The 13,361-nt window shown below is 40.4% G+C and overlaps 1 protein-coding gene across 1 annotated transcript; it reads right to left on the bottom strand.

Moving 5' to 3' along the window:
- Positions 1-2,291: 2,291 nt before the first annotated feature.
- Positions 2,292-13,116, bottom strand: PRPF18 (pre-mRNA processing factor 18; the record flags this gene model as incomplete). The annotated part of the gene is made up of 7 exons (XM_009700047.1): positions 2,292-2,580; positions 4,921-5,076; positions 7,494-7,565; positions 8,052-8,192; positions 9,249-9,317; positions 11,017-11,163; positions 12,971-13,116. Coding segments are annotated over 7 exons (812 nt in total), but the record flags the coding sequence as incomplete, so codon positions are not given.
- Positions 13,117-13,361: the final 245 nt, after the last annotated feature.

Here is a 13,361-nt window from a genome sequence, read left to right as displayed (position 1 = left end):
CTGCTGTAACAGTGTCCCCCCGCCTTGCGATCCCCTGAGGACCAAAGCTGGCTCTCACGTGCCGGACAGCTGGAAACTCTTACATAGATATGCCGTGAGAAAGTACTTTTCAGTTCCTCGGTTCCCCGTGCAGCACCATTCCACGAATTGCAAGGGGATAAAGTTCTTCTGTCATGGGATTCATTCAAGCAAGGCGGCTGTATTTCAGGGACTGTCAGCAAGGAGGCACATTGCTTAAATTACATTCCTTAAAACCTGATCAGACTAAAACATTCCAACCCCAAATTCACATCCCTACAGGAGACACATCCCCACTCAAACCGGTACTCAGGGTACCATTAAAACTCTCCTCAATAATTAGCTCTAAAGCAGGAGGGGAAAATCAATCTAATACTATTACAGATGCCCTAAGGAATCCAGTTCCCTCTAAAGCAGACATTACAATGCTCCTTAAACCATCCTCCGGCTACCCAATTGCTGCACTTTCCAGGGAAATTATAGCTCTTCTAAACGAGGGACAATATTGTCCCTCAATTATTTAAAGAGTTCAAAACTAAGCTCAGGAGGAAGATTTAGACACAGGTCAGGAAACCATCTGGGTGGGGAGAGACAAAGTAGCAGTGTTACAAATGTTACCTGTTTTAACAATGCCTCTGAAGAATATCTGTATAGAGCACTGCAAAAAAATCACCAGCCACCACTGTTAATTAAACTCTTCCATGCTCTTGACATCTGCCCAGCTTTCTCTCCACAAGTCCCCCTCTGTTCCCCAAAGGCCCCTCCCCAGGCGCCAGTTAGGTCTCATCAGCCTTGTTTTTATTACCTCTAAACTGTTTAAGCTCTTGACATTTCTCTGGGGTCAGACACTCCAGACTAAAAAACTCCTGTGTCCCAAGAGTCACTTCAGAATCTGGAGAGTCTCCAGAAGAACCTGAAGTTCTTCAAGATACTCCTCCAAACCCACTGCCAGCACAAATCCTCCAGCACCATGTCTCACCCTGCCACCGCAGATACCCACAGGAGACAGGTTAACTCCTTCAGACAAGGGCAGCAGTTCCTGCTCCACACTTCCAGTCGAGGTGAAGACTCGAACAAACCAATACACTTGAATATCGACACGTTTCTTCAGGAAGTGGTTCTGCTCACATTGTACCAGGCCCACCGCTGCAGCAGCTCAGTGCTTACAAGTCCACAGCTCACAACTGTCAGAGGTATCAGAAGATACCTCCTGCCTCACCGGAGCGGGAACAGGACACCAGGTTCAAGTACCTGCCTGAATCCAACCCCGGGCAGCCAGGACCAGACCCTCCCCTCTCCATGACTGCACAGAAAAGGCTTCTCCAAAGGCAGAGAAGCGTGCTCTGTATCAGCTCTCCAGGATCTGCGGGGCCAGACAGACATGAGGTTTGGATTCTCACAAATGTGGGTAGTGGCAGTTATTAGCAGCCACTGCAATGACCACCAATTTGTTTGGAGCTTCACTGTAGGTCCCAGAAAGGCCTCCTTAAAAGAAGAACCTGGTAACACTGTTACAGCGGTATCGCTGTTCTTGTAATTAAACGAAGTGCATTATTTCAGCCTAAGACTTTCAACCTGCACCACTAACAAAGTTTCAGTATTTCACTCTTTATGCAGAATTAGACATCATCATTTCTGAGAGTCTTCTCACCATTCTCAGTCAAGATGCACAATGGTAAAGATTTGTGGCTGCTAGAAATACTGTTCGTGGTCATGGGAGGTCCTAATTATTTTCTCTGCAATGCCTAGCAAACTGAAATTTTCTCCAGATGTATAAAAATGGGATTTGGAAGCCTCAAGAGCCATAAGATTACTTCCCCCAAGCCCAGAAGGTTTATATTAAATATGTCGTTACCAAAAAAAAAGCCAAATCATATGCATTCAAGATCAAAAACTCTTTGCACTGAGGCTGGCTGTATTTTTCAGCTGAGAAATAGATAAGTCTTTTTTTTTTTCCCCTCCTGATAAATACCACATGAAAGATTAGCCAACAAAGTCTTCATATTTACAGAAATAACCAAGATTCAGATTCAACTGCTTCCCTCTAATCATCTCCCCACATCAGTCTCCAATGGGAAAGCAGCCAAAAAAGCTCCATGTACGCTCCTTGCAGTGCTGAGTCTCACCTAAAGCTCTAAGATATGGGAAACAGTTCAGTTCGTATGGTTCCCTGAACAACAAACTGAAATAAAAGCAAGGGTCATGTTCATTGTCCCATGGTCATTGTCCTGGTCACATTCCCTTCAAAAAACCACCCCCTCCGCTGTATATTGGATGTGTTCAGCGTAAAGCATAGATTTAAAAAGAAATGTAAATAAATGCAGCTTGTAAAAAGGAAGCTGTAGAAAATCTGCTGCTTTATGCTTTTTCACAAAGCCCACCCTAGGTTCCTGTTGGTGTTAAAGCACAAACTCCGTCTCCTCAATCCTCTCTGGGTCTTGGAGATCAAAACGTGAGTCAGGCCTTGGATGCTGCAGAGCCTCATAAAGCGTTGTACTCCACACATTTCGATGGGTCTGTGGGGAAGTGCTTCTGGCAAATGGTCATGAGCCTCTTCAGCCCCTAGGAATTAACAAAACAAGGACAATTCTGTAATAAAACTGCAGCTGTCAAACAAACTTAACACTCTACTGTATTTTTAAGCTTAACAAGACGGATTAAAAAGGCTGCTATTTTGGTGTGTTGGGGGGTTTTTTGGCCGTTTTTCCAGTTTTTAAGTTGTATTAACCTTTCTCCCTGCAAAGTTCTAAATTATCTCCAATATTAGAGGAGTTTGTGGCATTAACAGACTACAGATTCAGCCCCACATGATAGATGCATAGTGAAGAATCACAGTAATGCTTTAATCCTTCTTCATCACCAAGGGAGAAAACAGTACTATCACAATAAAAGATATTTAAAAGAAACTTGAATATTAGAAGTCATTCTAAAGAGCAAAAAGCACTTTCTGACACCAAAACAAGCTGCAGAGCTAGGAAAAGAACTCATTTCTCCAGAGGAGAGGTGTCATTCCTCTCCATGGTGGTACCACACCTGACCTACAGCGTGGAGGCAAACCGAAGAAGTAATCAAGAAAAAGTGGACTTTTCGGTTCTTTCAAGGCATAGACTGTCAAAAAACCAACATGATGTAAACCCTGTGATTATTTTCTTTCAAGTCACGCATAAAAGTCTAGCAAAGAAGAAAGAAAACTGCTGTGATGGTAGTGTAATTTAGCAGTGACATTCTGCTCCAAGATGGCAAAGTCATATGCCTGTCATTAGACGCTCATCATGGAAGACGGCTCCTCACTGGATGGAAAAATGATGTAAGAGAGGATGCTTTGGCCTTTTTAATGCAGGCAAGTTTGGAAAATACGTCCTAGCACCATAATGACTCCTTGTTTGGGATGTTATGATCCCAGGTTTTTTGCAAATCAGAAACCTGTTAGCTTCATGTAAGTGCACATGCATGGGAGCACAAATAATCTTCCATGCTCCAGTTTGAACCAGACTAGCTAAACAAGACCTGATATTTAAAACCAAAATGGAGAACATACATGTTTAAAGCCAACTCTGTCTTGGCGCTTCAGTAAGTTGTGCGATCCAGAAGCACAGGTATGAAATTCACAGTGGGAAGATGAACATAAAGATTACATCAACTAACAGATGTAACCCCAAAAGCAGAGAAAGGACAAACTGAGGAATTCATGTATGTTGTATCTTCCACAAGAAGTGTGGAACACTACAGAGCGGAGATCTTTCTGCTAGAAGAGTGGCAAATGGACACAGTCAGCCAATTATTCAGCAAAATCGGCAAAGCACCATTATGGCTATGCTGAAGCCCACACCAATCTTCTTTCAGAGTCCAAACTCCTTTTTTAACAGAGACTAACAACAAAACTATTTAGTTTAATCCATTAAATACTTCCAAGCAAGTATTACACTAACTGGAGCCTGTCTCTGAAGATGCATAACCCACATGCGAATTTTCACCTTACAAAAGAATTGGCTAAATTTAATCTCTTGGCCCTGTAAGTGTCTGGAGCTCCCTCTGACTTCACAATGGTATTTTCTCAGGTTATGATATTAAAAACTATAGGAGAAGAAAAACCAAAGGTTATACTTGTAGCTCCAATACAAAGAGACTCAGGGTAACAGAGGAAGTTGCATTTTGCAAGCAATTTGCTTGCAGACATCTGCAGAAGTTGAAAAGCAATGGGAGTCCTTCTGTTGGAAGACATTTATGTAAACCTCCCCTGCCAGAAGCTCTGAGCTCCGTGATGCTGCTCTGGAGGCTTCAGAGTTAAGCCAGAAGGTTTTTATCTCAATGAAACTGCAACTGGCAAGAGGCAAATACGTTTAACAATACAGGAAGAGAAGACCTGTGCACCCACTATGCTGAAAGGTCAGAGAAGAAAAACACCCCTGCTACTAATTCCGCAGCCAAAAGTTCATGACATGACCATGAATATGCACAGGAGGAACTAAACCTGGAATTTTGAGCCCACAGTGTCAAAGAAATATGTTTGAAAAATGAATGCATTTATCTAGTTGCAGAAATAGTCAGAAGGACTGTATTTCATGGTATTAAATTCTATGCATGACGTTAAAACCATGAGTTAGGCAGTGAAGGAACTCAGGAGAATAAAGCATGTCTTCACAGGTACTTTGGTGTTCACACAGGATCACAGTAGTTAAGACATAGAAAAAAACATTAGACTTCATTCTTAGCCCAGCACTGAAGAGCCTTCAGGTCCCAGATGAGCTACCTATTAAATGAGTATTATGCTTGACCCAAACTAAGGCAACTGTCCATTTCTAGGACCTTTTTACCACATCATCTGTAACTACAAAACCAGTGTTCCCCAAAGATCCCCTAACTTCAACAGCAGATCTGTTGGATTTCCAAAGCCAACGTTACCTGAATGTACTTCCTTTGAGTTTCATCGTTGAGAACGTGGGCGACATGCTTGGAGAAAATCTTTTCGCGACCCGTTCGAGCGTGTATGCCAACCATAGTGACACCAATAGGCCAGGGAGCATTTCCAATAGCCATCTGAAGATAGGCATCGTTGGCCTGAAGGAGTACAGTGCATGCACACTTAGCAAGAAAGGCCGTCAGAAAGCAGAGCATTTTTGCATTGCCAGATACAACACCACCACATATTCCAGTCTCTCCGAATCAGGTTTCATTGCACAATATTAACCAATTTTATAACACACCTTCTTAGCACAATTCATGTTTATGTTGAATACTGAGGGAAGCAAGGACTATGGACTCTACCTACAAGGCGATGAAAGAAAGCACTGGGTAAGGCAGTCTAATATTGATTAATACTAAAGTTTACTGGGACTATTTTCAACTCAGCCTTCTCAGGTTCCCATAAACTTTTCTGCTGTAATCACCTTTACAACCCTTGCCGGTTTGGCTGCAGACTAGACCAGGGAGCCTGGCTGTAACTGCAGGCCTGGGTCGTGTGTGCAGAAGTCAGGTCTCCTGGTACACAGGAATGCACTGGGGCCTGAGAGCTCTCAGGGAGAGAAGCGAGCTTCCAACGCGGCTGCGAAGCAGCTCTCTAACAAAACTTGGTTAAATAAGCACATTTGTAACTGTTTATGAATAGAGCAGAAGCAGCGGTAATGAATCCAAAGTTTCCCAATCAAGATACCAGATTCTGTTTCTTAACGTAACGCTGTAGCAGACAACATCCTTGGGGAAGAACAGGGAAAAAACTTGAAGGGAAAATGAACAGAAAGAAAGGGAGGAAAGTAAGAGAAGTACAGAGCTTAAAAACCCTGTGACAACTGAGAACCAGAAAGTGAGGGGGACAGACACAGACATGCAGTTACAGAAACAGCTTCAAGAAGGACTTGGAGCAGGACATCTACCCACTGTTAGAGACTCACCAAAAAAGAGTTCATTTATCATCTCCCATTTAGAAACTAAATGATAAGAAGCAGCAATCATGACCAGTGGGTGCACTTTCTTCCCAATTGGCACTGAACAAACTGGGAGGTGAATAATGAATAAGACAGGGGGTTGCAGACAGAGCTGAGAGGAAACCTGAAGGAAGGACTTAGTCTTCACCTCCATGAGGCAGAATCTGAACATTCTTAGTCAAATATTTACTCGCTGACTTAAATATAGTTTTGTGATGAAACATAGTATGTGAACATGCAATTAAAGTCCCTTCCAGGACTGTCACAACAGAGTTAATTAAGGCTGAGGGGACAACTTGCATTCCGGCATTTGCCTACTGTCACATGTTGACTTACAAATTTAAACCTTTTGAGCGTTTCACCTAACAAAGTAGTAAGAATTTGTGGCTGACTATTCACTAGGCCACACAAAGCAAAAACTCACAGTAGACAACAGCAGGCACAAAGAGACAGGTCTCTTAGGAAGCAAAATGGAAAAGGGTATCAGTATCGTTAAAAGCACAAGGCTAATTAAAAAAAAAAACAAAAAACAAACCAAAACTCCAAGTGTGTACTCAGTCCCCTCCCAAATCAGTCTGTGAAGTTTAAATAAAGCCAAGCACCTCTAGGAGAGAGGAGCACAGCTGATTAACCCATGAGACATACTGCATTCCCACACACTCACTGCTTTGTTTGGGAAGGCACTGGAAAGGGAATTTTAGCATAATAGTGATGACCAAAAGAAAAAAAATGCCCCCAAACAAAACCCCACTATCATACATCCCACACTTTTAGTTCCACTGTCAAATGATATGGACTAAGCCTGCCTTAGGCCATCTAAAGTTTCTTCAATAACAGAAGCAGGTTTGCTTGCTTACTTGACAAATTATCCCAAGTCCTCACAAGAATAATAAGAAATACTAGAAATTTAAAGGCAAAACACAGCTCAGTTTCCTCTGCATACACAAGCTGCTTAAGCAAATGCTATCGGTATTTGAGTTCCACTTCTGAAGGCAGCTACAAACATAACCTAACGCTGCCTTTGATCTTGTGTGCCAAAGTACTCCTGCCTCCTCCAGTAAGCAGATTTTGTCCAAGAAAACTTTTCATTAACTTACCTCAACCTTAGCAAGCCAGCTAACACGAGCATAGCCAAAGAAAAGTATAGTGTCTTATATTCAATAACTCAGTTGGCCTCAATTAATTCCTAATTAACTAATCAACACCCTATTACTATTAATTCAATACCTTCATTTAACCTTACAATATCGGGTTTCCCATACAGGATTCTTCTGCAACTTAATATAACCATCTCTGAGAAAAATTCTTGTCATGCTTGCAAAGCTCTGCAGTTTCACCAACCTCAAAAGATCTTCTGACAGGCTGTAGATCAAACACTACCTGGAACCTAACCTTTAATAGCTATTTTTCTTTTTTTTTTTTTTCTTTAATATACGTTTTGTGTATTTCCAGCTACGTATCTTCAAAATGCAAAATGGGAAATGTTGAAGTAATAAACTCAATCTATTAGAACCAGACAGCCTGAACATGCCGGAAGAGTGCAAACAAACATACCTTCACATATTCTCTTTGCAACATGAATTTAATAATATCTGTTATTGATTCTTTGATGTCTGCAGGAAGCGTCTACAGGAAAAGAAGAAGAAAAAAAGATACCTTTACTTCAGAATAGCAGCTCAGGAAAACCATCCTACTCAGCATTTATACAAAGTTTAGCACCTACCCTAGCTTGAGGACTTTAACAAAGGAAAGTATCTTTGTTATTTGGATCTGGAGGATGTGAAGCAAGAAGAGTTAAGTGGTTACACCTAGTAGCTAGTGGAAAAGTGTAAAATATCCCAATTCTCTATCATGTTTGCAACCCAGTGAACAGGTGATACATAAAGCAACACCTGGAAGAGCAATGAGTAGGCAGAAGAATTCACTGGTCAAGATAAAAAGGTCCGAACAGGGAGTCATGGGCTCTAGGCACAGAAACTCTGACCACCTCACTTACCCTCTCTTCTTCAGTGAAGATAACATTACCTTAGGAAAGGGCACTAACCACTGGGTACTTTGAAAGCTGAAGTCAAAGTAAGTCTTACAAGACAGTGACATTTAAAAGTGATTCACCCTTTTCCGGAGTTTTCTGAAGAGTGGTCTCAGGTACGATTCTGTCTGCTTTTGAGTGGCACTGTTCAGCTTCCCCTGTACTCCTCGTTTCACGTAGTCTTCTCTGGCATTCAGCTCCTTAGCCCAAACTCCAAGAAGAAACTGTAGGAGGAAGAAGCAGACAGATGTATGTCACAGTGCCATCTACTGATAAACGCGGCAACACAGATGGGAACAGCGGCCGGAGCCACCATGGCAAAATGAGTTTTTCGGAGAAATCTGAACTAAAAAGCCAAGAAGCTTCTCTCAGAAGGACAGGCAAGGAGGGATATGAACAACCCTCCTATCATAAGAACATGTGGGTGAGGGAGGAGCGTGTATAGAAAGGTGCGTACAAGGAAACAACAGTGCAGGTATCGGTGCTGGGAGGGAGGAGGGGTACAGAAAAAGAGCAGAAATCTAAGTAGACTGCTGATGTTTCACAGTAACTTTTGAGGAAGAGCCTAAGGAACAGGAAAGATCACAGTGAAAATTCAACACAACAGAAAGCATGTCAAACGTACCTTCTCTCTATCTGGAAAACAATTTTTGAGCTTTCTTTGTCTGACTGCCCATCCCAAACTATATTAAAATGCCAACGTATCTGATACACACAAATGAAAGCTTCAACTCTTGCTGTGGCTTCTGACCATCACAACAGTTACACAGGGACCAGCTGACTCAAAGGAGAGGTGATACAGGCTTCTTGCCAGGAAAGAAGGAAGCAAACCTCTCTCCTCAGCAAAGCCAGTGGACTTCCTTTAAACCTAACAGTACCGGGTGACATTTCATTTCAGCTTGCCCTGTTCCTGAGGAAGGGAGGCAGGGACTCCTTCAGAAGTTTTCAATGCCATAGTAGTACACAGAAGCAACTACATACAACCGCCTCAATTATCATACAGAAATCAAAACCATATTTATTTTGTCTGAAAAAGTAGGACCAGATTTTGAAGAACGCTGCTCTCCCCATAGCTCTTTCCCAGGTCTAGCAGAAGTGACTATTGTGATTAACCAAGGCTGTGGAGTGCCAAGTATTTAAAAAAACCCCACATCTTAAGCATAAAGTGTAAGTTTTTCTCTCCAAGCAGCTGAAACTGTCCCTTCTATTCACGAAATGTATCTGCATGACAGTAAAAAATACAATACAGCTACAGAATAATTTATCTATTAGCTTGTTACCTTTAAGAACTTCGTTATGATGTCCATATCATAGTGATCATCACCCCGTCCTAAGGATTCTCCCAAAGCCTAGAAGAGAACAAAAAAGGCAATTCTTTCCACATTGTCTAGAAGTTTGCACCACCACCACAGCAAAGCGTGATTCACTGCATAGTGAACTGTAATAAAATCCACTAGTAAACCAAAACACTAGTTAGGAAATGGAATGGAACAGCTATATACACTACTGAGATTCGTTAGTCTATTAAGAACATTTAAGTCAAAAAGCCAATATGATTATTTCTGAAAATTGAATGCAACAGTAATTTTTCATTAATTAACTACTAAATTATTGGTATAATTAGCAGCTGACAGCATTGTATGAAGGGGAACTGTGGGTGCACTGCATTTTTTGAGATCCCCAAAGCCATGCATTAACCTAATTATTTTGTTAAGCTATTTCAAGTCTCTGATGTACTGGGGCTTTTTACCATTTCATTTAATTGCAACTGTGAAATTGAGGGAACAAATCTAAGAAACCAAACAAAACACCACCAAAAAAACCCCAGTAGTATGCTCCAATACTCCAGCTTCCTACCAAAACCTCAAAACTGTTAATACTAACAGCAATTTTTAGAAACATTTTCCAGTAAGTATAATTGAACTTATAATTGACTTCCATTGTCTTCATATTTCCAAAGTGAATTTTATTTTAAAAATCTCCTAGATTTGGAACCCAGTTCAGTGTAAGCCTTGATGCTCAAGGGAATGCAGTTAAAGTAGCATAAAATTAAGACTGCAGTGTTTTCAAACTTTTCAGAAAAAGATTACTTTCATGGCTCAAACCAAGCCTGCCCTACTATCCCAAAAAGAGGGTATTTTGAGAACTAACAGACTGATAAAATGCATCCCCATCACAACTGGTATCCATTCTGGTACTACAGTTATTTTAAACCAGAACCCCTGGTACCCTAACAAAAAAAAGCCAAAGACTATCTCCTAATAATAACGTATTCATTTAAGCTTTCAGTTATAAATCAGATTATTTCTTAAACACACTTTTGGAGGGATGTTATGAAGATTAACTCCTGCAAAGAGTTTTGAAGATTAAGGGCAAAAGTCTTCAGCTGAAGTTAATGTGCTTTTCAAAACATTACCCTAAAATATCAGGCACTGAATGGATTTCATGGCACTCATTCTCCACTCACGCACACAAACACCCTGGTATTCTTTCAGAACATAGTAGCCATGTGCACCAAAGTTTCTGGGACACATTGTCTACGCACTTCTTATATTTCCTGTGATCTGCCTACTTCTGATGTCCACTTCTTTTTTTGGCTCGGATGTTTTTACAGCAAACATTCTTTCTGTGTGTCTATTTTTCAGAGCCCATCTTTCTTGTATAGGGAAAATTCATCAGTACTATACTTATTACCCTCTCAAATACTCACTGGAAAGGCTTTAGAACATATTTTTATTAAATTCTCTGTTTTCAAACCCCCTGCAGAGGGAATCCTGACAGTATCACTTTGCTTGCAGGCAAGTGTTGCCCTCTTTTTGATCAGGTGTTGTAAACAAAGACCACTTGAGTTTTCGCATGTCTACTGTAGGCACCTATAGTGCAACTCATTAGAAACCTACATTTCCTAACAAAGGATATTTACGGATACTTCAGAACGCCTAAGGCAGATGTTGAAAACAACGTAACGTTGTCTAAACAATCCTGAAGCTTTCTCACAATGATATACTACATCTAAAATCCCTTAATTAAAATCTACCCATCACGTACTTCTAGTTCTTCAATAGTAGTATTCTCCTCATGGACTTTCAAGTCATTCTGTGAGTCATCGTCTCCTGCTTCTTGGCCGCCTACAATTTCGTTCAGATACTGCTGGTCAATCTTATCCAAAGCAGCCTTCAGGTCATTTCTCAGGCCCTAGAAAAGATAAGAAATGACTAATTTCCAAAAAACCCTCAAGTAAATAAAAGCCGTTCAATACTAACACAGTGAGCATCCAACTTCTGTTTAACCAAAGCCAAATACTGTAAAAACATGCATAAGAGTTTAGCTTTGTTGTCTGAATTTAAACTGAATTCAAAGAACAGTTTCTGGATTGCTTCAGCACTTAACAAAAAGCGGGTGCATGAACTTCTGCAATGTTCATACCTATGAAAAAGACTTTTTACCATATTTTCACCAGCAAAGCATGGAGGATTGAATAAACTTCTGGGTCTGAATAAACTTCTAGGACTTTCTTCAAGACATTTGCTCCAAGCAATGCACTAAACCACCCCAAAATGAACAAAAACCAGTCCATAACCATCATCAGCTCTACAAGTCTTCACATCTGTCCCGAATAAAGCTGTAAATAAGGTAAGTAACGCTCCTTCTTTATTATCAATAAAACATTTGTGTAGTTTCCCTTTATTACCAATGATTTAAACATAGCAGAATGTTTTATATAGATTAAGTGTTTAAAATGCCCTACTCTAGAATAGGTGATTAAAAAAAAGAAATCAGAATCAGTCTGAAACCATGTATTTAAAGTTGAGAGCTGATTTAAATAGAAGAAGAAACTCTGCTTACTCACGGTTAGAGGACTTGCATTCTTATTTTGAGATATAAAACATACAGCTCTATAAAAGAGTACGACATTTCTTACCCTAAGATAAATTCAGCCACTCCACCGGGAATAGATATGCACAGTTATTTCCCCTCTTCCATCATCATACTTGACTGTCTGGAGCATTTCTATTAATCATTCAGTAGTCTAAAACTGTCTGAACCACAAACTGGTTATAGTGACTATCTACATTTTAAGCAACACGTAGCAACAGGAGTGACTGAAACATATAACACAAAAATCCAACACAATCCTATTTATGAGCTCACTACTTCCTAATACTCCTACTACTGTCATCGATGTCACTGGAGGGGAAGCTTTCATTAGCAGAATTATTTTGGGTTTTTTTAAACGTTTAGATCTGTTTATCTTTTTTTCAAAAGACTTGGACAAGAAAAGGCTTTCCTTTTCTTGGCAGTCCCAGCAAAGATGTTTCAAACAATTCAGTTTGCCACAAATTAGAGAAGAAAATCCAAATCATCACTCTCTCAGCTGGGTTGCAAATTTGGTTAACAGTGAACACAAAATAAGCCCCAATTGCATGTCCTCACTTAACTGATCAATTCTTAAGACAAAAGGAATAAATCAGTTAACTATGGTAGATCTTTTAGTAATTTTTTGAATTGATGCCTACTTTAAAGGGAAGGGGGGGCGAATGAAGTTTCCGTAACAAGTTATAGCTCTGGAGTCAAGGGATTTGAAAAATCATTTACATACCAGAAAGACAGGATGCAGTCTTCCTCTTATTTACCTGTATCTTCTCCGAGATGCACATAATCACAAACACAGGCTAGTTTTAACAGTAAATGACTGTCTTCCCTGCTGGTTAAAGAGCAGGTAACAGCACAGGCTGGGGTCTTACTGCCACCTGGAGGCCCCTTTTCCCAGTGAAAAGGGCCTAAAAGATTGCTAGGGTTGAACTAAGGTAAGGAACTGTAATTTTGCACAGAACTATGACATTTAGCATACTTTCTCAAGCAACAAATGAGATGAAGCAGATATTTCTCTGTACTACCCCTTCGTCCTGAAAATTAACAGCTACTGATTTTCGTAATGTTTATAGGGCTCCTCATTGGTTATCCCACTACAAACAAGTAACTAATAGCTAGCCAGTCTTACCTTGTTCACTTCAGGTGCAAGAATTTCTATCTTCCTCAGACGCTGAAATGCATCATAGTCTGTTTCTCCAAACAGTCTGATCGGCTCACCTCTCTCTCGTAACCTCCTGATAACCTGAAAAGAATCAAAGCATTCCCTTACGCAAACTCGTAAAGGAAGTATAATAAAATCCAGAAGGACAGATTTATTTACTTTGCTTAGAACAACAAGCCGAGCTGGACTGGAGAGGAAATGGCAATATTTTAAGTAGTAGAAAAACATTGCAGACACTTTACAATCTAAATATAAAATTCCCACAGTATTTCATTGAAAGGTCACTCTAAATATTACCAATCTAAATTTGGCATAAAATCCCAAGTTGTTCGGTATAGCCTAACTTCTTCCTGCTCTC

This window comes from Cariama cristata, unplaced genomic scaffold (genome assembly GCF_000690535.1).
Source record: "Cariama cristata isolate BGI_N322 unplaced genomic scaffold, ASM69053v1 scaffold19445, whole genome shotgun sequence".
Classification (NCBI taxonomy): Eukaryota; Metazoa; Chordata; class Aves; order Cariamiformes; family Cariamidae; genus Cariama; species Cariama cristata.
Note: the sequence above shows the minus strand (reverse complement) of the source record. Positions and strands in the feature narration are given on the sequence as shown.